A 23,608-nucleotide genomic window follows, 5' to 3' on the forward strand; every position below is an offset into this window, starting at 1 on the left:
CTGCTGAGCAGGGAGCCCAACGTGGGACTTGATCCCAGGACCCTGGGACCATGACCCAAGCCAAAGGCAGCCACCTAACCAACTGAGCCATCCAGGCACCCCACCATTCTTCCAATTTTGATGTAGGTGTCTACTTGCTTGGTATGTGATACACATTCTTTTTGCCTGTATCCTCATAGCAAGACATAACACCCTCATCTATTGGGGATATTAACTTTCCGAGTCTTATGAAGTAGTGCTTCTCTTTGTGGTGAAAGACCAGTTTGTGAACCGATATTTTTATAAAAGACAAAAAACCTAATTACTAGAAAAATTAAAAAAAAAATGGATGTACAAAATAAAAACTTCAATTTTTCATTAGATTCAAAGGGCATAGAATTACTCTGTCAAATATAAATTTCCTGTAAGGGTTTCTGAACACTCCCATTTTTGTACTTACCTCATTGCAGACCTGTAAAAAAAAAAACATTGTGGACCAGACTCACTTTGAATAGCACTGCTATAAAGCACTTGTTTGGGGGTGCCTGGGTGGCTCAATCGTTAAGCGTCTGCTTTCGGCCCAGGTCATGATCCCAGGGTCCTGGGATCGAGCCCCTCATCGGGCTCCCTGCTCAGCGGGAAGCCTGCTTCTCCCCCTCTCCCACTTCCCCTGCGTGTGTTCTCTCTCTCGCTGTGTCTCTGTCAAATAAATAAAATCTAAAAAAAAAAACCAAAAAACATTTGTTTGTTGCTTTTCATATTTGTCTTTGAATTAACATAACCTGCAGTATACCATTGATGACTGACTGGTTAAATGAATATATTGTAAGACAAGTGGTATTTCCCCGTAACACTGACAGTATTTCTATATTTTATTGCAGTTTCTTGAAATGTGATTATAAAACCATATGATTTATATACACAGTATGTATATGTATGTGTATGTTGGTTTATGTGCTTACCTTGTGAAAATGAAAGGAAGTTTCCAAACTCCTAGGAGGAGACTGATTCTTGTATAGCCATGGTAACAGTCACTCAGACCAGTTTTAAACCTGCTTACTGAGTAATTGACAGTTCTTTAGAATTGTTTTTTTTTTAAGATTTTATTTATTTATTTGACAGAGAGAGGCACAGCGAGAGAGGGAACACAAGCAGGGGGAGTGGGAGAGGGAGAAGCAGGCTTCCCGCCGAGCAGGGAGCCCGATGTGGGGCTCGATCCCAGGACCCTGAGATCATGACCTGAGCCAAAGGCAGACGCTTAACGACTGAGCCACCCAGGCACCCCTAGAATTGTTTTTAAGTCAGTGTGATCAATCAACAACAACCTGCCTTAGTGAACAGGATTTTGCAAGCCAGCCAGTCAATGGTAGCCCTTCTAGTAACCACGCTTCAAAGCCTCTGAAAATCCACCAATCTCGGGACTCCACATTTCCTCCTAAACCCTGTGTAAGATTAGCAATCTGCTATACTCAGGACGGTGCCTGAAGCATAGCTTTCTCTAAGTAAGTAATTACTATTTAGCTTTGTGTGTTTTGTTTCATTTCAGATATTGAATGGGAAATACCTTTTCACACTTAGAAACAAATTATTGATAAATTTATTTTTTGGTAGACTTTATATTTTTATTCCAATAATTATCATTTGTTATCTTTAAGTACAACCCTGTGACTTCTATGACATTCTTTTTTTTTTTAAAGATTTTATTTATTCATTTGAGACACAGAGATACAGAGGGAGAGACAGCATGAGGATGGGGAGAGGCAGAGGGAGAGGGAGAAGCAGGCTCCCTGCTGAGCCAGGAGCCCAACGTGGGGCTCGATCCCAGCATCCCGGGATCATGACCAGAGCCGAAGGCAGACGTTCAACCATCTGAGCCACCCGGGTGCCCCTATGACATTCTTAAACAAAACTAATAAGTAATAGAGTCCCTACCTAAGAGACAGTTCATACATGTTGTTCACATACTTAGGTAAAATTCAAGTCTTTTTAAAAAATGTTTATTTTTTAGGGGTTCCTGGGTGGTGCAATTGGGTAAGTGTCTAACTCCTGGTTTTTGCTTAGGTTGTGATCTAAGGGTCGTGGGATCAAACCCTGCATGGGGCTGCATGCTTAGCTTGGAGTCTGCTTAAGATTCTTTCTTCCTCTGCCCCTCCACTCCTCTAAAAATAAATAAATAAATCTTGAAAAATAAAATAAAAAAATTTTTTACTACTTTATACTAGACTTCCCAACTATAATGACTATAAATTATGTGGTCCAGTTCAAACGAATGATTATAGTAGTGAAATATTAATAGATGGACTTCTTTTTTTTTTTTAAAGATTTTATTTATTTATTTGACAGAGACACAGCGAAAGAGGGAACACAAGCAGAGGGAGTGGGAGAGGGAGAAACAGGCTTCCCACAGAGCAGGGAGCCCGATGCGGGGCTCGATCCCAGGACCCTGGGATCATGACCTGAGCCGAAGGCAGATGCCCAACGACTGAGCCACCCAGGGGCCCCAATAGATGGACTTCTTAATAAAGCAGACTCCAAAATAGAAACATCTTACAAAGTATTCAGTGCCGTGAAAATGTTGTGTATAGACCCTGGAAATGACACTAGTATTTAACAAGCAGATTTAAAAAAAAATTTTTTTTATTATGTTAATCAATACATTACATTAACAAGCAGATTTTGATAAGAATTGAATCTTAGGGGCGCCTGGGTGGCTCAGTCGTTAAGCGTCTGCCGTCGGCTCAGGTCATGATCCCAGGGTCCTGGGATCGAGCCCCGCATCGGGCTCCCCGCTCGGCGGGAAGCCTGCTTCTCCCTCTCCCACTCGCCCTGCTTGTGTTCTCTCTCTCTGTCAAATAAATAAATAAAATCTTAAAAAAAAAAAAAAAGAATTGAATCTTATACATGGTAATGCTAAGAAAAACATGTTTTGAATCACAGCAGTAAATTGTTTGAAGTCATGTATACCTTGACTAGGAACTACTGTAACTGTAATCCAGTTCGTCAAAGCAGCAGCTTCTCCTTTAATTATTAGCATAACGTATTTTCTTTTGGACTGCTTGATTCAGAATTTAAAATCTCTATTATTTGCTTCTGTAAATAAAAATGAAATAATGAGCATAGCCTATCAGATACTGTATTAAATGTAATATTTTGTATCATTTTAAAATCTTCACCTAACTGAATCATAAAGATACAAACTAGTTATTTTATTTATTTGTTTTTTATATTCTTTTTTTAAATTACTATGTTAATCACCATACATTACATCATTAGTTTTTGATGTAGTGTTCCATGATTCATTGTTTGTGTGACACCCAGTGTTCCATTCAGTACTGCCCTCTTTAATACCCATCACCAGTCCAACCCATCCCTCCGCCCCAGAACCCTCAGTTTGTTTCTCAGAGTCTGTAGTCTCTCATGGTTCTTATCCCCCTCCAATTCTCCCCCTTCATTCTTCCCTTCCTGCTATCTTCTTCTTCTTCTTTTTTTTTTTTAAACATATAATGTATTATTTGTTTCAGAGGTACAGGTCTGTGATTCAACAGTCTTACACAATTCACAGCGCTCACCATAGCACATACCCTCCCAGTGTCTATCACTCAGCCACCCCATCCCTTCCACCCCCCACCACTCCAGCAACCCTCAGTTTGTTTCCTCAGATTAAGAATTCCTCATATCAGTGAGGTCATATGATACATGTCTTTCTCTGATTGACTTATTTCGCTCAGCATAATACCCTCCAGTTATTTTAAAGAAGAATGAATCTAGACTTTCTGGAACAGGAGCTTGGGAAGATGATGGAATAGGAGGATTCTGAGCACTCCTCTCATGGACACATCAGAGTGCAGCTACATAAAGTGCAACTTACTTTGAAAATGACATAAAGGACTAACAACAGCTGTTCCACAGCTTAAGACATAAAGAAAAGGTCGCATTGAGAAGGGTAGGAAGGGCAGAGATGTGGCTGGGAACCAAAACTCTGCACAGTGGGAGGGATATCACAAGCCTGGAGGTCTTCCTTGAGGAGTGAAGGGATCAAGCCCCACATTGGGTACCCCACACTCGAGAGATCTGTACTGAGAAAATGAGCCTCCATAACATCTGGCTTTGAAAATCAGCAAGGCTTAAGAAGAGCTGGAGGGCTAAAGGAAACTGAGACTCTGCTTTTAAAGGGCCAGCACCCTATATTACTCTCTCTCAGACCCAGCGCAGAGGCAGCAGTTTAGAAAATGCCTAGCTTATATATGAAGGAGATTTACTAATTTTAGAGAATGTGCTGGAGAGGCTGAGATCTGTAGGAACTTTCTCTGGGAATGGAAGTGCTGGCAGGCATCATTTTTCTTACCCTCCTCCTTCAGCCTAACTGGCCCAAAGCTGGTGGGACTCAGTTCTGATACTCTCCTTCTACCCTGCTGGTATTGCTTCTCTGCCCAGCATTCTCTTGTGGATCTACCCCACCCAATCTGCAGGTGTACCTCCAAAGTAGCTTCCATCCTGTCATACCCAGCGGGCAGCCTTGGTGTCTCCCTCCCCGCCGAAGCAACTGCTGCGTACCAAGACTGCATACCAACAACTGCATACCAAGCAGGCAGCTCTTCCCAAGTAATTCCTGCCCCAGGTTGGGGAAACCCTGCCCACCAGCACTCCCACAACAGTTGCAGCTAGGCCTCTCAGTCAGCTGTACCAGGGGCTAACCCCACCCTCCAGCATGCCCACAGTAGCTGCAGCCAGGCCATTTAGCCAGCTGTGTTAGGGACCAGCCCTGCTCATCAGTGTGCCCATGGTAGTTGAGGCTGGTCAATGTAGTCATCCTGGGTGGGGGCCAGCCCCACCCACCAATGTACTTGCAGTGGTCATGGCCCAGTTACAATAGGGCACATGCAGCCACACAGGTGATACCCCTGGAGCACCTGGTTCTGGTGACCAGGGGTGGGATTGTGCTCCTGGGCTGCATAGGAGGCCCTTCACACAAGGCCACTACTTTCAAGACAAGGAAACATATCTGGCCCACTTGACATAGAAACAGAATCAGACAACATGAGGGGAGAGAGGAATATGTTCCAAATAAAAGAAGACAAACCTCAGAAAAAGAACTAAATGAAACAGATACGCAATATACCTGATACAGAGTTCAAAATAATGGTCATGAACATGCTTGCCAGATTTGAGAGAAGAGTGGATGAACTGAGTGAGGATTTCAACAAAGAGAAAATATAAGAAAGAACCAATCAGAGCTGAAGGATATAATAACTCAAATAAAGAAGACACTAGAGGGAATCAACAGCGGATTAAAAGATACAGAAGAATGGATCTTGATCTGGAAGGTGGGAGGAGTGGAAATCATCCAAGTTGAACAGCAAAAAAGAAGAAACACCATTTAAAAAAATGAGAATAGGGTAAGGGACCTCTGGGACAATATCATGCATACTGACATTTGCATTATAGGGGGTTCAGAAAGCAAAGAGTGAGAGAAAGTGGCAGAGAACTTACCTGTAGAAATGATTGCTGAAGGGGTACCTGGGTGGTTCAGTTGGTTGAGCATCTGGCTTCGGCTCGGGCTCAGGTTATGATCTCAGGGTCCTGGGATTGAGCCCCACATCAGGCTCCCAGCTCAGCTGGGAGCGTGCTTCTCCCTTTCCATCTGCCTGCCACTCCCTGCTTGTGTTCTCTCTCTGTCAAATAAATAATAATAATAAATAATAAATCTAAAAAAAGAAAAAGAAATGATTGCTGAAAACTTCCCTAGCCTGAGGAAGGAAACAGGCACTTCCAGGTCCAGGAAGTACAGAGAGCCCTAAACCAGATGAACCCAAAGAGGTCCACACCAAGACATACTAATTAAAATATAAAAAATTAAAAACAGAGTCTTAAAAGCAAGAGAAAAGCAACTAGTTACATACAAGGGAAACCTAAGGCCATTGTTGATTTTTCAGTAGAAACTATGCAGGCCATAAGGGAGTGGCCTGATATATTCACAGTGCTAAAGGAAAAAACCTATAACCAAGAATACTCTACCCAGCAAGATCATTCAGAATTGAAAGAGAGTTAAAGAGTTTCCCAGACAAACAAAAGTTGGAATTCATTACCACTAAATCGACCTTACAGGAAATTTTAGAGAGACTTCTTTAAGTGGAAAAGAATGGCCAAAACTAGAAGAAAATCATGAAAGGAAAAAGTTCCACTGGTAAAGGCAAACATAATACTAAAGGTAGTAGATCAGTCACTTAAAATGCTAGTTTGAAGGTTATAAGACAAAAGTATTATAACTAGTTAAATCTACAGTAATTGGTTAAAAGATACACAAATTTAAGAGATGTAAAATATGACATAAGTGTGGAAGGGCAGAATAAAAATTTTAGAATGGGTTCAAACTTAAGTGACTATCAACTTAAAATAGACTGCTGTATTGCACAGGATGTTAAAAATGAACTTCATTGTAACCACAAATCAAAATCCTATAATGGATACACTAAAGATAAAGGAATCCAGTCATACAACTAAAGAATGTCATCAAATCACAAGGGAAGAGTGTAAGAGAAGAATGGAACAGTGAAGAATTATAAAAAAAAACCAGAAAAAACAAAACGGCAATAAGTACATATCTATCAGTAGTTACTTATTTTTTTAAAAGATTTTATTTATTAGAGCACACACATGCAAGTTGGGAGAGAGGCAGAGAGGGAGGGAGAGGGACAAGCAGACTCCATGCTGAGCACAGAGCCTAACATGGGGCTTGATCTCATGACCCCAAGATCATGACCTGAATGGAAACCAAGAGTTCGCTGCTCACCTTACTGAGCCACCCAGGCATCCCTATCAGTAGTTACTTTAAATGTGAATGAACTAAATGCTCCATAAAAAGACATAGGGTAGACGCCTGGGTGGTTCAGTCATTAAGCATCTGCCTTCAGCTCAGGTCATGATCCCAGGGTCCTGGGATCAAGTCCCACGTCTGGCTCCCTGCTCCACAGGTAGTCTGTTTCTCCCTCTGCCCCTCCCCCCACTCATTCTCTCAATCTCTCACTCACTTGCTCTCTCAAATAAATAAAATCTTAAAAGAAAAAAAGACATTGGGTAACTGAATAATGAATCAGGACTGATCTATATGCTATAAGAGACTCACTTCAGACCTAAAGATACATATAGACTGAAAGTGAAGGGATGCAGAAAGATACTCCATGTTGGGGTGCCTCTCTCTCTCAAATCTTTTTTTTTTTTTTTTAAGATTTATTTATTTTAGAGAGTGTGTAAGCAAGGGGAGGGGGAAGGGGAGAAGAAGTAGACTCCTCCCTCCGAGTGTGGAGCCTGATCTGGGGCTCAGTCTCACAACCCTGAGATCATGATTTGAGCTGAAACCAAGAGTTGAATGCCTAGCCGGCTGAGCCACCCAGGTACCCCTCAAATAAATAAATATTAAAAAAAAAAAAAAGATATTCCATGTAAATGGAAGTGAAAGAAAAGCTGGAGTAGCAATTCTTAGACAAAATAGGCTTTAAAACAAAGACTGTAACAAGAGACAGAGAAGGGCATCACATAATGATAAAGAGATCAATCCAACAAGAAGATATAACAGTTATGAATATCTGTGCACCTAACATAGGAGCACCTAAATATATAAAGCTAATATTAACATACATAAAGGGAGAAGTTGACAGTATACAATGATAGTAGGGAATTTTAAAACCCCACTCATACCAGGGGATGGATCATCCAGATACGGAAACAGTGGGCTTGAACAACACATTAGACCAGATGGGCTTAACATATAAATACACAACATTCCATCCAAAAAGGGCAGAGTGCACATTCTTTAAAAGTGCACATGGAACATTTTCCAGGATCATGTTAGGCTACAAAACAATTCTCAATACATTTAAGAAGGTTGAAATCATATCAAGCATCTTTTCTCACCGTAACAATTTTTTACAAGAAAAAAAACCTTGAAAAACATAAACATGGAAGCTGAACAACATGCTACTAAACAACTAGTGGGTCAATGAAGAAATCAAAGAGGGAATTAAAAAAATACGTGGAGACAAATGAAAATGGAAACAATGCAGATTCTCTGGTATGTGGCAAAGGCCTACCTCAAGAAACAAGAAAATTCTCACACAATCTAACCTTATACCTAAAGGAACTAGAAAAAGAATAAAGCCCCAAATTAATAGAAGGAAAAAAATAACAAAGATCAGAGCAGAAATAAATGAAATGGAGACTTTAAAAAATGGTAGATGATCAGTGAAACTAAAAACTGGTTCTTTGAAAACATAAAATTGACAAATCTTTAGCTAGACTCATCAAGAAGAAAAAAGGACTCAGGTGTATAAAATCAGAAATGAAAAAGAAGTTACAACCAACACCACAGAAATACAAAGAATTATAATATACTACTATGAAAACAAGTTGGACAACTTAGAAGAAATGGATAAATTTCTAGAAATATAATCTTCTAAGACTGAATTAGGAAGAAACAGAAATCTGAACAGACTGGTTACTAGTAACACAATTGAATTGGTTATCAAACTCCCAACAAACACAAGTCCAGGACCAGGTGGTTTCCCGAACACCTGAATTCTACCAAACATTTGAAGAAGAATTAGTACCTATTCTTATCAAATTATTCCAAAAAATAGAAGAGGAAGGAGTACTTCCAAATTTATTTTACCAAGCTAGCATTACTCTGATACCAAAACCAGACACACCACAAAAAAAAATTATAGGCTAGTATCTCTGATGAACATAGATGCAAAAGTCCTCTACAAAATGTTAGCAAACCAAATTCAACAATACATTAAAGGGATCATTCACCACAATTAAGTGGGATTTTTTCCAGGGATACAAGAATGGTTCAATATTCACAACTCAATGTGATATATTAACAAGAGGAAAGAAAAATCATGTGATCGGATCAATAGATGCAGAAAAAGCATTTAACAAAATTCAATATTCGTTCATGATAAAAACTCAACAAGGTGGGTTTAGATGGAACATACCTCAACATAATAAAGGCCATATATGAAAAACAGGCAGAGGGCCTGGATAGACATTTTCCCAAAGAAGACAGATGGCCAAAAGACACATAAAAAGATGCTCAATATTACTAGCCATCAGAGAAATGCAAATTAAAACCACAATGCAATATCATCTCATACCTGTCAGAATGGCAGTTATCAAAAAGAAAAGAAATAAGGGGCTCTTGGGTGGTGCAGTTGGTTGTGTCCAACTCTTAGTTTTGACTCAGGTCGTGATCTCAGGGTTGTGAGATTGAGCCCCACATCGGGTTCCACACTGAGCACAGAGTCTGTTTGGGTCTCTCTCTGCTCCTTCTCTCCCCCCATGTACACACGTGTGTTCTATCTCTAAAATAAATAAATTGTTAAAAAAACGACAGGAAATAACAAGTCTTGGCAAGGATATGAAGAAAAGAGAAGTCTTATGCACTGTTGGTAATATAAATTGGTGCAGCCACTATGGAAAACAGTATGGCGGTTCCTCAAAAAATTAAAAATGGAAATACCTATGTACCACTGTGTTTATTGCAGCATTATTTACAATAGCCAAGATATGGAAGCAGCCCTAGTATCCATCAATAGTGAGTGGATAAAGATGTTATAACTACAGTGGAATATTACTCAGCCATAAAAAAGAACAAAATTTTGCCATTTGTGACAGCATGGATGGAGCTAGAGGATATTATGGTAGGTAAAATCAATCAGACAGAAAAAGACAAATACCGTATGATTTCATTTGTATTTGGAATCTAAAAAACAAATAAACTAAAAACTAAAGAGACTCTTAAATACAGAGAACAAGACAGTGGTTGCCAGTGGTGAGGTTGGGGGGGATTGGTGAAATAGGTGAAGTGAATCAAGAGGTACAAATTTCCAGTTATAAAGTAAATCACAGGAATGAAAAATACAGCATAGGGAATATAGTCAATAATATTGTAATAACTTTGTATGGTGACATATAGTAACTATACTCACTGTGGTGAGCACTGCATAATGTGTAGAACTGTTGAATCACTATGTTGTACACATGAAACTAATCAGTTATGTCAACTACAATTAAAAAAAATAAAGGAAGAATGAGTCTAAGAGTACTGTTGCTGCCGGTCGTAGGTACTGCGGCAGTGCCATTTGAAGTTCCTCTTTCTACTTAGTACTGTTCTGATTAATGTGTAGTATAAAAGTCACTCTTTGCCGACAAAGATTTTAGCTACGAGAACAATACAGTATGAGTTAATACAATGTTCTACATAATGGTATTACATATATTGATAGTACATGCTAATATGTGACACAGATTATAACTACAAAGAAATTAGAAAAAGAATAGAGTGACTTAACATAATATCCTTATGCTTTTGCTGTAAGTTTTATTTTCTGAAATTCATTGTAAGTTGTGTTTAAATGTAAAAACACATTACTTTTATTATATATTCTCTGCACTGGACCAGTAAAACCTATCTGCTTCTGTTTGAAATACTTTTTTCTTCAGAACTTACTTTTGTTGATTAAGAATGACTTTACTAGCACTTAGAGGAACCAAAAAAAATGGTCTCACTTCTTGTCTGCTTCAGTGTCGTAACACACTATGGTGTGATAGAAACAGACTTCCATGGATCATCTCTTTTTTTCTTTTTTTTAATCTCTTAATATATTGGGGAAGGGGGAGTATCTTATTTTTTTCTCCCTAAGGGTTAGAATCTTAGATACAGTTTTTTAACATTTTGGGTTAGAGTTTACTTTCACTTAATACAATCTTTATGAGTCCCAAAATCTGTGAAGTTCCTTAGAGGAGTGAAATGTCAGGGTAAATATTCTTTTCCTGATCTTGTATTCCTATTTTATTTATATATGATAGATTTTTTAAAAAGTTGAGGACAGTGCATTTTTTTGAATAGACCATTTTAAGAGAATTTGGTATAGAAAGTTTTTGAGCTGTTGTGTCTTGCCCAAATCTGCTGTCAATGTAAAAATAATTTTATAAAAATGAATCGTAATGCCCTTTTCATAGAACAGTCCTCTGACAAAGGAAAGAGTTTTGTGACAACAATAATAAATTAAACTTCTCACTAAACAGAAGCTAGAGTGGTTTGATACAAGGGACAATGTGTATGGTAGTTTTGAATTGTAGGTAAGTAAACCTAGTGAAATTTAGAAGTAACATATTAGTAATGCTTGCCATCCTAATACTCAGACTCTTAGGGCACAAAATATGGTATGATGAAAGTTCTGGATGAAAGAAGACTCAATGGCCTAAGCAGTAAAGAAGAGTTGACTAACATATAGCCCACAAAAATCATTTTGACTCAATCACTTATGACCCAGGCTTATGTGGGCAAGATGTATAGATATTACTAAGATACTTTCCTCTAAGAGTTAACACTGTGTTAAGTAGACAGATCTAAAATACAAAAGGAATAAAGTCAGTCAGAGAAGTACATTGTACCATATGGGTTCACAGAAGGGTGATCACACCCCATTGGGAGAATTTAGAGAAGGCTTCATGCAATTCAGAAACATTATTTAAGTTGGGCCTACACATCATTCCCTCACAAGAAATAGCTTGAGTACTTGCACATATATTTGAGAAAAATGGAATAGTGAAGTCTGATTTAATAGAAAAAGAATGGACTTAGAGCCGAATTGAAGTCCTAGCTCCCGGGGTGCCTGGATGGTTTTGTGGGTTAAATCAGACTTCAGCTTCGGTCATGATCTCAGGGTCCTGGGATTGAGCCCCGCATGGAGCCTGCTTCTCCCTCTCCCTCTGCCCCTCCCCCCACTGGTGTGCGCACGCTCTCTCAAATAAACTCTTTAAAAAAAAAAAAAAATCCTAAGTTCCCAGGCTCTATCTGTGTCACTTTGGGCAAATCAGGGATGTTTAGGCCATCTGTAATGTATTCATGATGTTTACATGAGAAAGTTTATGTAAGATTTCTGGCAAAATATGTGACACATAGTGGTTTAGTAAGTAGCCTTTCCCCCTCCTCTCCCCTACTTTATGTCAAAAATTAATGGAGGAAAAGACTAGAAGGTAAGTTGGAATCAGAGCAATGAATGCCAGGATAAGCAGTTTGAACTACATACATCAAACAATTTGGAATTGACACTGAGAGCTAGATAAGTCTGGCAGCATTGCCTATAATAGATGTTTAGGGATGATAGGGCCATGGTGATTGGTTAATGGGGGCTGTTATAATCCAGGCAAGATTGGTACATTTCACAGTACGGTGGTCCCCCCACCCCTCCTTTATCCCTGGCTTCATTTTCTGCAGGTTCAGTTTTGTGAGGTCAGCTGCTGTTGAGAAGCAGATGGAGGATCATCCTCCTGATGATCATCAGGTCAGTTGTAGCCTAACAGTACATCGTAATGCCTGTGTCATTCATCTCACTTCATCTTATCATGTAGGCGTTTTGTCATCTCACATCACCGGAAGTGTGGGTGTAATACAGTAAGATATTTTGAGAGAGCACATTCACATAACTTTTACTATCATATATTGGTTATAATTGTTTTATATTAATAGTTAATCTCTTACTGTGTCTAACTTATATATTAAACTTTATCATAGGTGTGTATGTATGATCATCAGAGATATTGTCCTGTAGTTTTCTTTTTCTTGTAGTGTCTATCTTTTTTTGGTATCAGGGCAATGCTGGCCTTTTAGAATAAATTTGAAAGCTTTCCTTTTCTATTTTTTGGAATAGTTTGAGAAAGATAGGTATTCTTCTTTAAATGTGTGGTAGAAACGTCTCTGAAACCATCTGGTCCTGGACTTTTGTTTTTGAGAAACTTTTTGGTTATTGATTTAATTTCATTGCCAGTAGTCAGTCTTTTCAAATTTTCTGTTACTTCCTGATTCAGTTTTGCAAGGTTATGCTTCTAGGAATTTATCCATTTCTTATAGGTTGTTTCTTATAGGTTGTTCTTATTTGTTGACGTATAATTTTTCCTAATATTCTCTTATAACCGTTTGAATTTCTGGGGTGTCAGTTATTTCTCCTTCATTTCTGATTTTACTTGATTCCTCTTTTTTTTTTTTGATAAGTCTGGCTAAAGGTTTATATATTTTATTGATCTTTTCAAAGAACCAGCTGCTGGTTTTATTGATTTTTTGGGGGGGTCTATTTCATTTCTGCTCTAATCATTATTTCCTTCGTTCTGGTTTTGGGCTTTTTCTTTTTCTAGTTCCTTTAGGTGTAAGGTTAGGTTTTTTATTTGTGATTTTTCTTGCTTCTTGAGGTAAGCCTGTACTGCTTAATCTTCCTTAGAACAGTTTTTATTGCATCCCAAAGATTTTGGACCATTGTGTTTTCATTTTCATTTGCTTTATTTTGTTTTGCTAATTTAATAACCAATAACAAAATTGTACAGAGAATGCCCATAGAGGTTCAGAGATCAGGGTGTTCTCTCATGCAAGGCTTAAGATTTCAGTCTCTGGTATTTGGAATTTAGGCTGTAGTCCTTGTTTTTGAGTGGACCACTGGGTATGTGACACCCAATACATGCTTTTAACCAAGTATGAACAGAAGAATGGCCACTTGGCCCAGGTAGTAGTAGATGAAGTGTTGGCTTCATGTGTCATGTAACTACGGAAGTTTCTGCCCACGATGCCATGCAAGGTGGGGTTGTACTTGTTAAACTCCTTAATATGGGCTAAAGTGTCCTTCCCTATATTCAGTGTCTGAGTAGCACACTCCACTGAGTCCTGTTGCGTCTCCTCTGACATACTGGCATTTGATTACAGACTTTCAGTGAGCACATGGTTACAGAGGAGCAGGGGGTGGCGGACTGCAATGGCCTCCTGGGGGAGAGGCTGGTGATGCTCACACCTGGTGGGAGCTACCGTGCTATTGAAGCCATGGCATCTAAGGAGCTGTATGCCAGCTGCTGCCGTCTAGTCTGTCTCTGTGTATTTTCTGATTTCCTCTTTGATTTCTAGGTTAGCCCATTCATTGTTCCACTGTTTGGGGATAGAATGTTCTGAATACATCTATCTGATCCAATGTGTCATTCAAAGCCATTGTTGCCTTGTTGATTTTCTGTCTGGATGATCTATCCATTAATGTAAGTGAGGGTGTTAAAGTCCCCTACTGTTATTGTATTACTGAAATTCTTTTCTTTACGTCTGTTAATGGTTTATGTATTTAGGTGCTTTTATGTTGTGTGCATAAATATTTAGAATTGTTATATCCTCTTGTTGGATTGTGCTGTTTATCATTATGTGGTTTCCTTTGTCTCTTGTCACAGTCTCTGTTTTAAAATTTATTTTGTTCAGTATAAATATTGCTACCCCAGCTTTATTTTCATTTAAAAATTTTTTAAATTTAAATTCAATTTAATTAACATATAGCGTATTATTAGTTTCAGAGGTAGAATTTAGAGAATCATCAGTTGCATATAACAAACACCCATTGCTCATTCCATCAAGTGCCCTCCTTAATGCCCATCCCCCATTACCCCATCCCCCCACTTACCTCCCCTCCAGCCACCCTCAGTTTGTTTCCTAAGATTGAGAGTTTCTTATGATTTGTCTCCCTCTCTGGTTTTGTCTTGCTTAATTTTTGCTCTCTCCCCCTATGATCCTCTGCCTTGTTTCTTAAATTCCACATATCAATAAGATCATATGATAATTGTCTTTCTCTGATTAACTTATTTCGCTTAGCATAATATCCTCTAGTTCCAGCCACGTCATTGCAAATGTTAAGATTTCATTCTTTTTGATGGCTGTGTAATATTCCTGTGTGTGTGTGTGTGTGTGTGTGTGTGTGTCTACACACCACATCTTCTTTATCCGTTCATCTGCTCTTTCCATATTTTGGCTATTGTGGACATTCCCAGCTCTGTTTTCACATCTATTTGTATGATAAATTAATCCCTTCACTTTCAGTCTGCATGTGTCTTTAGATCTGAGGTGAGTGTTTTGTAGGCAGTGTATTGATGGATCTTGCTTTTATATCCATTCAGTCAACCTATGTCTTTTGATTATAGCATTTAATTAATTTATATTCAAAGTAATTATTGATAGGTATGTACTTATTGCCATTTTGTTACTTTATATGGTTGTTTTTGTGTTCTTCTCTGTTACTTCCCTTGCTTTCTTTCCTTGTGGTTTGATGACTTTCTTTAGTGATATGCTTGGGGATTCCTTTTTGTTTATTTTTTGCATATCAATTACAGATTTTTGATTTGTGGTTACCATTAAGTTCACATGTAATATTTTATGCATATACCAGTCTATATTAAGCTGATGGTTGCTTACTTTGAACCCATTCTAAAAGCACTAAATCTTTAATCCCCACATTTTATGTATATGATATAATACTTCATATCCTTTTGTGAATCCCTTGGCTGACTTTTTAGAAATAATCGATTTTTACTACTTTTGTGCTTTAACCTCTGTACTGGTTTTGTAACTGATTGATCTAGTACTTTTATTATATTTGTATTTACCTGTGAAATTTGTTCCTTCCCTAATTTTCTTACTCTTGATTATGGTTGTTCCTTTCCACTCAAAGAAGTCCCTTTAACTTTTGTTGGTGTGGGAAACTCTTTATCTCTCCTTTTCTGAATGATAACCTTGCTGGGTAGAGTATTCTTGGTTGCAGGTTTTTTCTTTTCAGCACTTTGACTCTATCATGCCACTCCCTTCTGGCCTGCAATGTTCTGCCTAAAATTCAGCTGATAGCCTTACGGGGTTTCCCTTGTATACAAGTAACTGTTTTCTTTTCTCTTGCTGTTTTTATTTTATTTTTTTTTGAAGATTTTATTTATTTATTTGACAGAGAGAGACACAGCGAGAGAGGGAACACAAGCAGGGGGAGTGGAAGAGGGAGAAGCAGGCTTCCCGCTGAGCAGGGAGCCTAATGGCGGGCTTAATCCCATGACTCTGGGACCATGACCTGAGCCAAAGGCAGACGCTTAATGACTGAGCCACCCAGGTGCCCCCTTTCTTGCTGTTTTTAAAATTCTCTCTTTTTCACTACTTTTTGCCACTTTGTTATGTATCATGGCGTAGACCTCATTGGGGGTTATTTTCTTGGGCGTTCTCTGTGCCTTCTAGACGTGGATATCTCTTTCCCCAGATTTGGGAAGTTTTCAGCTATTCTTTCTTCAAATAAGTTTTCTTTCCCCTTTTCTCCTGTTCTCTTTCTGGGATCACTATAATGCAAGTATTATTACACTTGATGATGTCAGTCAATTCCCATAACCTATTCTAATTTTTTTTATTCTCTTTTTTTTTGTTCATCTTGGTTGCTTTCCATTACTCTGTCTTCTAATTTGCTTATCCATTCTGCCTTTTCTAGTCTGGTATTGATTCCCTCTAGTGTATACAATTTTAATTTCAGATACTGAGTTCTTCATCTCTTTTCTTTTGGCTCTTTTTATCTGATTGCAGGCCTGCAATCAGACCAGATGCCTGCCCTCAGTAAGTCTTCTGAGGCTGCAGTTGCACTGGTGTGTGTGGTTATCTTCCCCTCTTCCCAGTGCAGGAGTCACTTTGAAGTGGTGCTCTTCCCCAATTGGGCTGCTTTGGAGGGATGCTTGCCAAGTGGGACAGGATTGGATGGGGCAGATCTGCAGGAGAATGTAGGGTCAGGGTGTGTGGTGTTAGCAAGCTAGATGGAGTGTGTTCCCAGAAGTGTCCAGCTCTCTCTGCTTGGGGGTGGAAAGAGAAATGACATCCGCCGGCTCTTTTGTCCTTGAAGAAGTCTTCTTAAGATCCCTGCCTCTCCAGCATATGTTCTGAGATTAAATAACTCTTCTTCCTGCATACCCCAGGCGCTTTTCAAATTGTTGCTTTTATGCTGGGTCTTTCAGGGCAAGGACTCAGTTTCCTATCACCTTCTGGCTCTGCCAGAGCCAGGCCTTGCTGATTTTAAGCCCTACTGATTGTAAAAACTCATGAAGTTATTTAATCCTTACTGGTTTTCAAAGCCAAATGTGGGGATTGTTTTTCCAGTGTAAGTCTCATGTGGGGTCGTCTTCTCCCTTCTCTGTGCTTGTGGTAACCCTCCCATTTGTGGTTAGTCTTGCCAGGAGTTAGTTTGCTGATTATATCTCTGTCCCTCTTACCCTTTTTTTATGTGACCTCTTCCCCATGATTAACTTTGGAAAGTTTGTTCTGCCAGTCTTTGGGTCATTTTCTAAGTTAGTTCCTCTTTTTTTTTTTTTAAGATTTTATTTATTTGTCAGAGAGACAGAATGAGCACGCACAAGCAGGGGGAACAGCAGGCAGAGGGAAAAGCAGGCTCCCTGCTGAGCAAGGAGCCTGATGCGGGACTTGATCCCAGGACCTTGGGATTATGACCTGAGCCGAAGGCAGACGCTTAACCGACTGAGCCACCCAGGCATCCCGTTAGTTCCTCTGATGAGGCTTTCTAGGTGTGTTTGTGGGACGAGGTGAGCTCAGAATCCTCCCAATCTGCTATTATCCTCCTGCACCTTACATCTGTACCATCTTAACATTCCTACCAACAGTGCATAAGGGTTCCAATTTTCCACATCCTGGCCAATACTTGTTATTTTCTGGGGGAAAAAAAAATTTTTTTTCAAAGATTTTATTTATTTATTTGACAGAGGGAGGCACAGGAAGAGATGGAACACAAGCAGGGGGAGTGGGAGAGGGAGAAGCAGACTTCCCGCCAAGCAGGGAACCTGATGTGGGGCTTGATCCCAGGACCTTGGGACCATTACCTGAGCCGAAGGCAGACAGACGCTTAATGACTGAGCCATCCAGCACCCTGTTATTTTCTGAATTTTTGATTGTGGCCATCCTAATGGTTTGGGGTCTTGATTTGCATACTCCTGATAGTGATTTTGAACATCTTTTCATGTGTTTATTGGTCATTTCTTTTTTTTTTTGGAGAAATGTCTATTCAGGTCCTTTGCCCATTTTTAAATTGGACTGTTTGAGGGTTTTTGTTGTTATTGTTGAGTTGAAGGACTTTTTTCTGGGTATTAACTATATATATATGTGTATATGTATATGGCTTGCAAATATTTTCTTCCTTTCTGTGGGTTTCCTTTTCATTGTGTTGTTTCCTGTGCTGCACAGACATTTTAAAGTTTGATGTAGTCCCATTTGTCTGTTTTTTTTCTTGTTGTCTGTGCTTTTGGTGTTAAATCCAAGCAATCATGCCACATCCAGTGTCATGAAGTTTTTCCTCTGTGTTTTCCTCTAGGAGTTTTATGATTTCAGGCATCAGTGTTCCTAAGATTTATAGGTTTGTAGTTTTCTCATAGTCTTTGTTTAACTTTGATATCGGGGTAATGCTGGCCTCATTGAATGAGTTAGGATGTTTTCTGTCCTCTTCAATTTTGGTGGGAAAGATTGGAAGGAATAGTATTAGTTCTTTAAATGTTTGGTAGAATTCACTAGTGAAGCCCTTAGGTCTAAGTCTTTAATTTGTTGGGAGATTTTTGATTATTGATTCAATCTTCTTAATAGTTATGTCTATTCAGATTTTCTATTTCTTTGTGATTTAGATTTTGTTTCCTAGAAACCTGTCAATTTCATACTCAATTTGTTGTACAATTGTTCATAGTATTCTCTTATAATTCTTTTTATTTTTGTAGAGTCAGAAGTAATGTTCCCACTTTCATTTCTGATTTTATTAATTTGAACCTTCTATCTTTTTGTCTTACTTGATTCAGCTGAAGTTTTGTCAATTGTGTTGATCTCTTCAAAGAACCAACTTTTGGTTTGTTTTCCTCTATTGTGTATCTGTTTTCTTTTTCATTTCTCTCTCTTCTAATCTTTTTTTTTTTTAAAGATTTTTTTTTTTTTATTCATGAGAGACAGAGCAAGAGAGAAAGGCAGAGGGAGAAGCAGACTCCCAAGGAGCAGGGAGTCCGATGGGGGACTCGATCCCAGGACCCTGAGATCATGACCTGAGCCAAAGGCAGACGCTTAACCATCTGAGCCACCCAGGCGCCCTCTCTCTCTTCTAATCTTAATTTCATTTCTGCTAGCTTTGGGTTTAGTTTGTTTTCCTTTTCTAGTTTTTTTTTAAGATTTTATATATTTATTTGACAGAGAGATAGAGAGAGAGCACAGATAGGCAGAATGGCAGGTAGAGGGAGAAGCAGGCTTCTCCGCTGAGCAGAGAGCCCGATGTGGGGCTCCATCCCAGGGCCCTGGGCTCATGACCTAAGCCGAAGGCAGACGCTTAACCGACTGAGCCACTCAGGCGCCCCCCCCTTTTCTAGTTTAAGTTGTAAAGCTAGATTTGAGATTTTTGATTTGAGATTTTTAAAAATACGTTTATATGTTTATAGCATAAGTTTCCTCCTTAGCACTGCTTTCACTGTGGCTACTATCAGTTTTGGTATGTTGTGTTTTTGTTTTCATTTGCTAAGTATTTTCTGTTTTCCCTTGTGATTTCCTCTTTGATCCATTGGTTGTTTAAAAGTGTATTATTTTTCCCAGTCCTGCCAATTTTCCATTTTTCTTTTGTCATTGATGTCTAAATTCATCCTTTTGTAGTTAGAAGATACTTGGTATGCTGTTTATCTTTTTAAATCTTTGAGACTTATTTGTACAATTCTGGAAGATGTCCCATGTGCACTTGAGAAGGATGTGTATTGTGTTGTTGGGTAGAGTGTTCTTTTTATGTCTTAGATCTAGTGGGTTTATTGTGTGTGTTGTTCTCTATTTCTTCTGTCTGGTTGTTCTATGCATTATTAGGAATGGAGTATTGGAGTCTCCAGTTATTATTCTGGAACTATTTATTTGTCACTTCATTTCTTTTAGTTTTTGCTTCATGTATTTTCATGATTTGTCATTACAGGCATAAATCTTTGTCATATCTTCTTGCTGTGTTGATCCTTTGTTAATATATAATATCTTTCTTTGTTTCTTGTAACATTTTTTGACTTAAACTTTATTTTATCTGGTACTAGTATAGCTGTATTCGCTCTCTTTTGGTTACTATTTGCGTGGAATATTTTTTCCATCCTTTTCATTTTAGCTTGTGTCTTTGGACACAATTAGTAATTATTAAATTTTGCTCTAAAATTTTTCATTTTTAATTTTCAATTTATTTTAAATTAGTCCCCCTTAGGTTGTATAGGAAATAAGATTTGGTGTTACAAATGAAAGTTACAGTAATATCAGCTTTTACCTTAATAATTGCTTTTTCTTCTTTAGATGTATTAGTCTCTTTTTTTTTTAAAGATTTTATTTATTTATTTGAGAGAGAGAATGAGATAGAGAGAGCATGAGAGGGGGAGGGTCAGAGGGAGAAGCAGACTCCCTGCCGAGCAGGGAGCCGGATGCGGGACTCGATCCCGGGACTCCAGGATCATGACCTGAGCCGAAGGCAGTCGCTTAACCAACTGAGCCACCCAGGCGCCCCGATGTATTAGTCTCTTAAATCTGTAGGAAACAAAATGTGGTTACAAACCATTGCTACAGTAATACCAGCTTTTGTAATTGCCCATGTATTTACTTTTACTGAACTCTTTATTTTTCCATATGGCTTTGAGTTACTGTTTAGCATTCTTTCATTTAACCTTGTAGGTCTCTCTTGAATATTTCTTGCAGGCCGGGTCTAATGGTCACAAACTGTCCCAGCTTTAGTTTATCTGGGAATGTCTTAATTCTTCCCTCACTTTTGAAGGATATTATTGCCAGATACAATATTTTTGATTGACAGTTTTTGTCTCTTAGTACCTTGAACATATCTGCCCACCCTTTCTGGCTTCTGAAGTTTCTTATAAAAAAATCTGATACTCTTATTGAGGAATCCTGTATCTGATGATTCACTTTTCTCTTGTTGTGTTATAGATTCTCTTTTTATCTTTGTCTTTTGGAAACTTGATTATAATGTCTTGGTGTGGTTTTCTTTGAGTTCTCTTTTGTAGAACTTCTTGAATGTTTATATTCATCAAATTTGGGGAGTTTTTAGTCATTATTTCTTTAAATAGTCTCTCTTCCCCTTTATCTCTTTCTTACTCTTCTAGGATTCCTACAATGTGTATATTGGTCTGTGTGATGTTCCACAAGTCTTTTAGGTTCTGCTCATGTTTCTTCAATTTTTTCCTGAGAGTCAGTGATTTCCATTGTCTTGCTTCAGGGTTGATAAGTCTTCTGCCTGTTCAAATCTGTCCTGAGTCCCTCTAGTGAATTTTTTATTTCAGTTATTGTACTTTTCAGTTCCAGAAACTCTTTTTGGTATCTATTTAGTTTTTCTGTTTGATGATATTGATTGTTTTCCTGACTCCACATCTTCCTTTAGTTCTTTGAGCATCTTTATTTATTTATTTTTTTTATTATGTTCAGTTAGCCCCTGAAGCATCTTTAAAAGAGTTGTTTTAAAGTCTTCATTTAGTATAAATCCCGTTAGTTCCTTTTTTTTAGGACAGTTTGTTGTTTGTCCACCTGCCCCCCCCCCCCCCCCAAATGTGTTCCATTGTATGCCTTGTGATTCTTTTGTTGAACACTGGGCATTTGAATCTAATAATGTAGTAATTCTGGAAATCAGTGTCCAGATTTAATCCAATTCTTCTTTAAGGTCTGCTATTTTTTATTACTTTTTCCCCCCCTCTTTTTGATTATTGTAGGCCATCTCTCTGCTGAAGATCAACCTGAGGTATAATTTAAGGTCGTCTTAGGTCTTTTCTAAGTATTTCCTTTGGCATGCATTGTCACTTTCTAATTTTCCTTGTATATACTCTTATTTTATATTGTCTTCTGAAAAGGGAAAAAGAAAAACAAATGAGTGGGAAGGAAGGACACAAGCCTTTTAAATCCTCTGGAAGTCACTTCAGCCAAGAGGGAGGGACTTGCAACAATAGGTGGAGGTGTATTAACATGGCTATCCACCTCTTTATCTACACCTCTGTGATCAGAAGCTGTAGTCAGCAATCAGCAGAGATCCCTGATATTTGGAGGACTGGGTCCTTTTTGTCCACCCTGACTCCTGAAAACTTTGCAAGCTCTCAGGAACGTGCACACAGCTGCTTACTTGCCACTTGACTGAGGATGTGGGGATGGGCTGCTGGTACTGCTGAAATTGACCAAAACTAAACATCTCAAGTCTTTCCCTGGAAATTGCAAGCCTCCACCAGACTCCACAGAATTCCAAAATAGTTGTATTAGGCAGATTCTGCCAGTGCAATTGTTGCCTAGGTAGGGAAGACAGGTTCCTGATGCTTCTATTCTACCATCTTCCCAGAATTTTCAAATTAGATTTTAAAGGCATTCCTTCACTGAAATAATTAGCTGAGGTAACTTCTGTGACATTTATCATAAAGCTACAAAGTTACTTTTCTTTTTTAAGTAATAATTTATGTGGTCATTTTACATATGTAGCTTTGGTAAACTAATTACCAATGATTTTTTTCTTTTGGTGAATTTTTATTGTTTTATTTGTTTTTTAATCTCAGGAAACTGGACAATGACAATTTGAGTGGATTTCGAAAAATGTCTGAAGGTTAGCGGGCAGCATCTACCTTCTGCCTTTCCCCACTCTTTACAAAAGAATAAATGGGATGTTTGAGAAGAGAGCTATATTAAAAGAAGAGTGTTACAAATGGCTTCAGAATCTGTGAATGCAAAACAAGCTAGGAATCACTGCACAAAGGGGAAAAGGCAGCAGCACCAGCAAATAAAGAATAGGTCTTCAATTAGTGATGGTGATGGAGAAGACTCCTTTATCTTTGAAGCAAATGAAGCTTGGAAAGATTTTCATGGTTCCCTTCTTCGGTTTTATGAAAATGGAGAACTCTGTGATGTCACACTAAAGGTGAGACTCTCTTTTTTTCTTTTTCAACCTCTTTATTGCATTATGAAAAATGAAGGTTTCTAGAACCACACAAGGCAGATTTTTGGTGCCATACTTACTTGTTATAGTCAAGATAGTTTTAGTCTTCATCCTTTTTTATTGAAGGTGAAAGGACATAAGGGAAGGTATATAAAGGGAGGTTAGCATAAGATAAAATTATTGTACTAATTAAATGTTAATATTCATTATTTCTTAGTTAATTTAACTTCTGAGAGTTCTGGAACTTTAAAACATTAAATAGTTATTATTAATGAAATTAATAAAGTGCTGTTGACCAGTAAGCTTTTAACTCATGAATTTAGAAATTACTTAGAAAGTTAGGAAGTCTTGGTTGTTTATATAGCTGCACTAGTATTTTAGTATATGTTCCTATCTGGTAATTTAACCGCTACTTTAAAACAGTTGTCTCTTGAGTGAGATTATCTATACCTGCTAGTGAAGTAGAATCTATTTAGACTTGGATGAAAAAGTGTAGTAAATTTTAAGTCTGTGGTCTATAGAATCATGTTATTCTGAAAAAGACAGTTTTAGTAAAATTGGAAGAGTGATAAAGCAGTGTGGAAGAATCCATGTTCTAATTGTTCATCATTACTTGTTTAAGGTACTTTTTTTTACTATTCTTCTATGTCAGTGTAATATGAAAATTTTTTTTGGTGATTCATATGCATTCATGGAGCATTTTCCACATTTGATTTGCCACTTTGGAATCTCTTAGATTTTGCTTTCTGCTCTTGATCAGGCAGGTTTTTAGAGCTGAGTCATAGGGATTGAAGACCCACCTGAAGAATCAAATCAGAGGACACTCAACAAAAGTCTATAAACTGAAAGCATAA

At 38.2% G+C, this 23,608-nt stretch overlaps 1 protein-coding gene and 1 pseudogene across 6 annotated transcripts in view; one reads left to right on the forward strand and one right to left on the reverse strand.

Moving 5' to 3' along the window:
* Positions 1–23,608, forward strand: part of KLHL8 (kelch like family member 8) — a 60,972-nt gene that overhangs the window by 10,302 nt on the left and 27,062 nt on the right. For 5 of the 6 annotated variants that reach the window (XM_035004576.1, XM_035004573.1, XM_035004575.1 and 2 more), the window contains exon 2: positions 22,378–22,736. In XM_035004576.1, coding sequence (XP_034860467.1) covers positions 22,524–22,736 — 213 coding nt within the window. In that variant the 5' untranslated portion in view covers positions 22,378–22,523. Of the gene's footprint in view, positions 1–22,377; positions 22,737–23,608 lie in introns of those variants that run through there. The other variant, XM_035004577.1, reaches the window with a different exon arrangement.
* On the reverse strand, positions 13,497–17,088 carry LOC118010836 (annotated as a pseudogene).

The sequence above is a fragment of the Mirounga leonina genome, unplaced genomic scaffold (genome assembly GCF_011800145.1).
Source record: "Mirounga leonina isolate KUSES-001 unplaced genomic scaffold, KU_Mleo_1.0 Mir_129, whole genome shotgun sequence".
NCBI lineage: Eukaryota > Metazoa > Chordata > Mammalia > Carnivora > Phocidae > Mirounga > Mirounga leonina.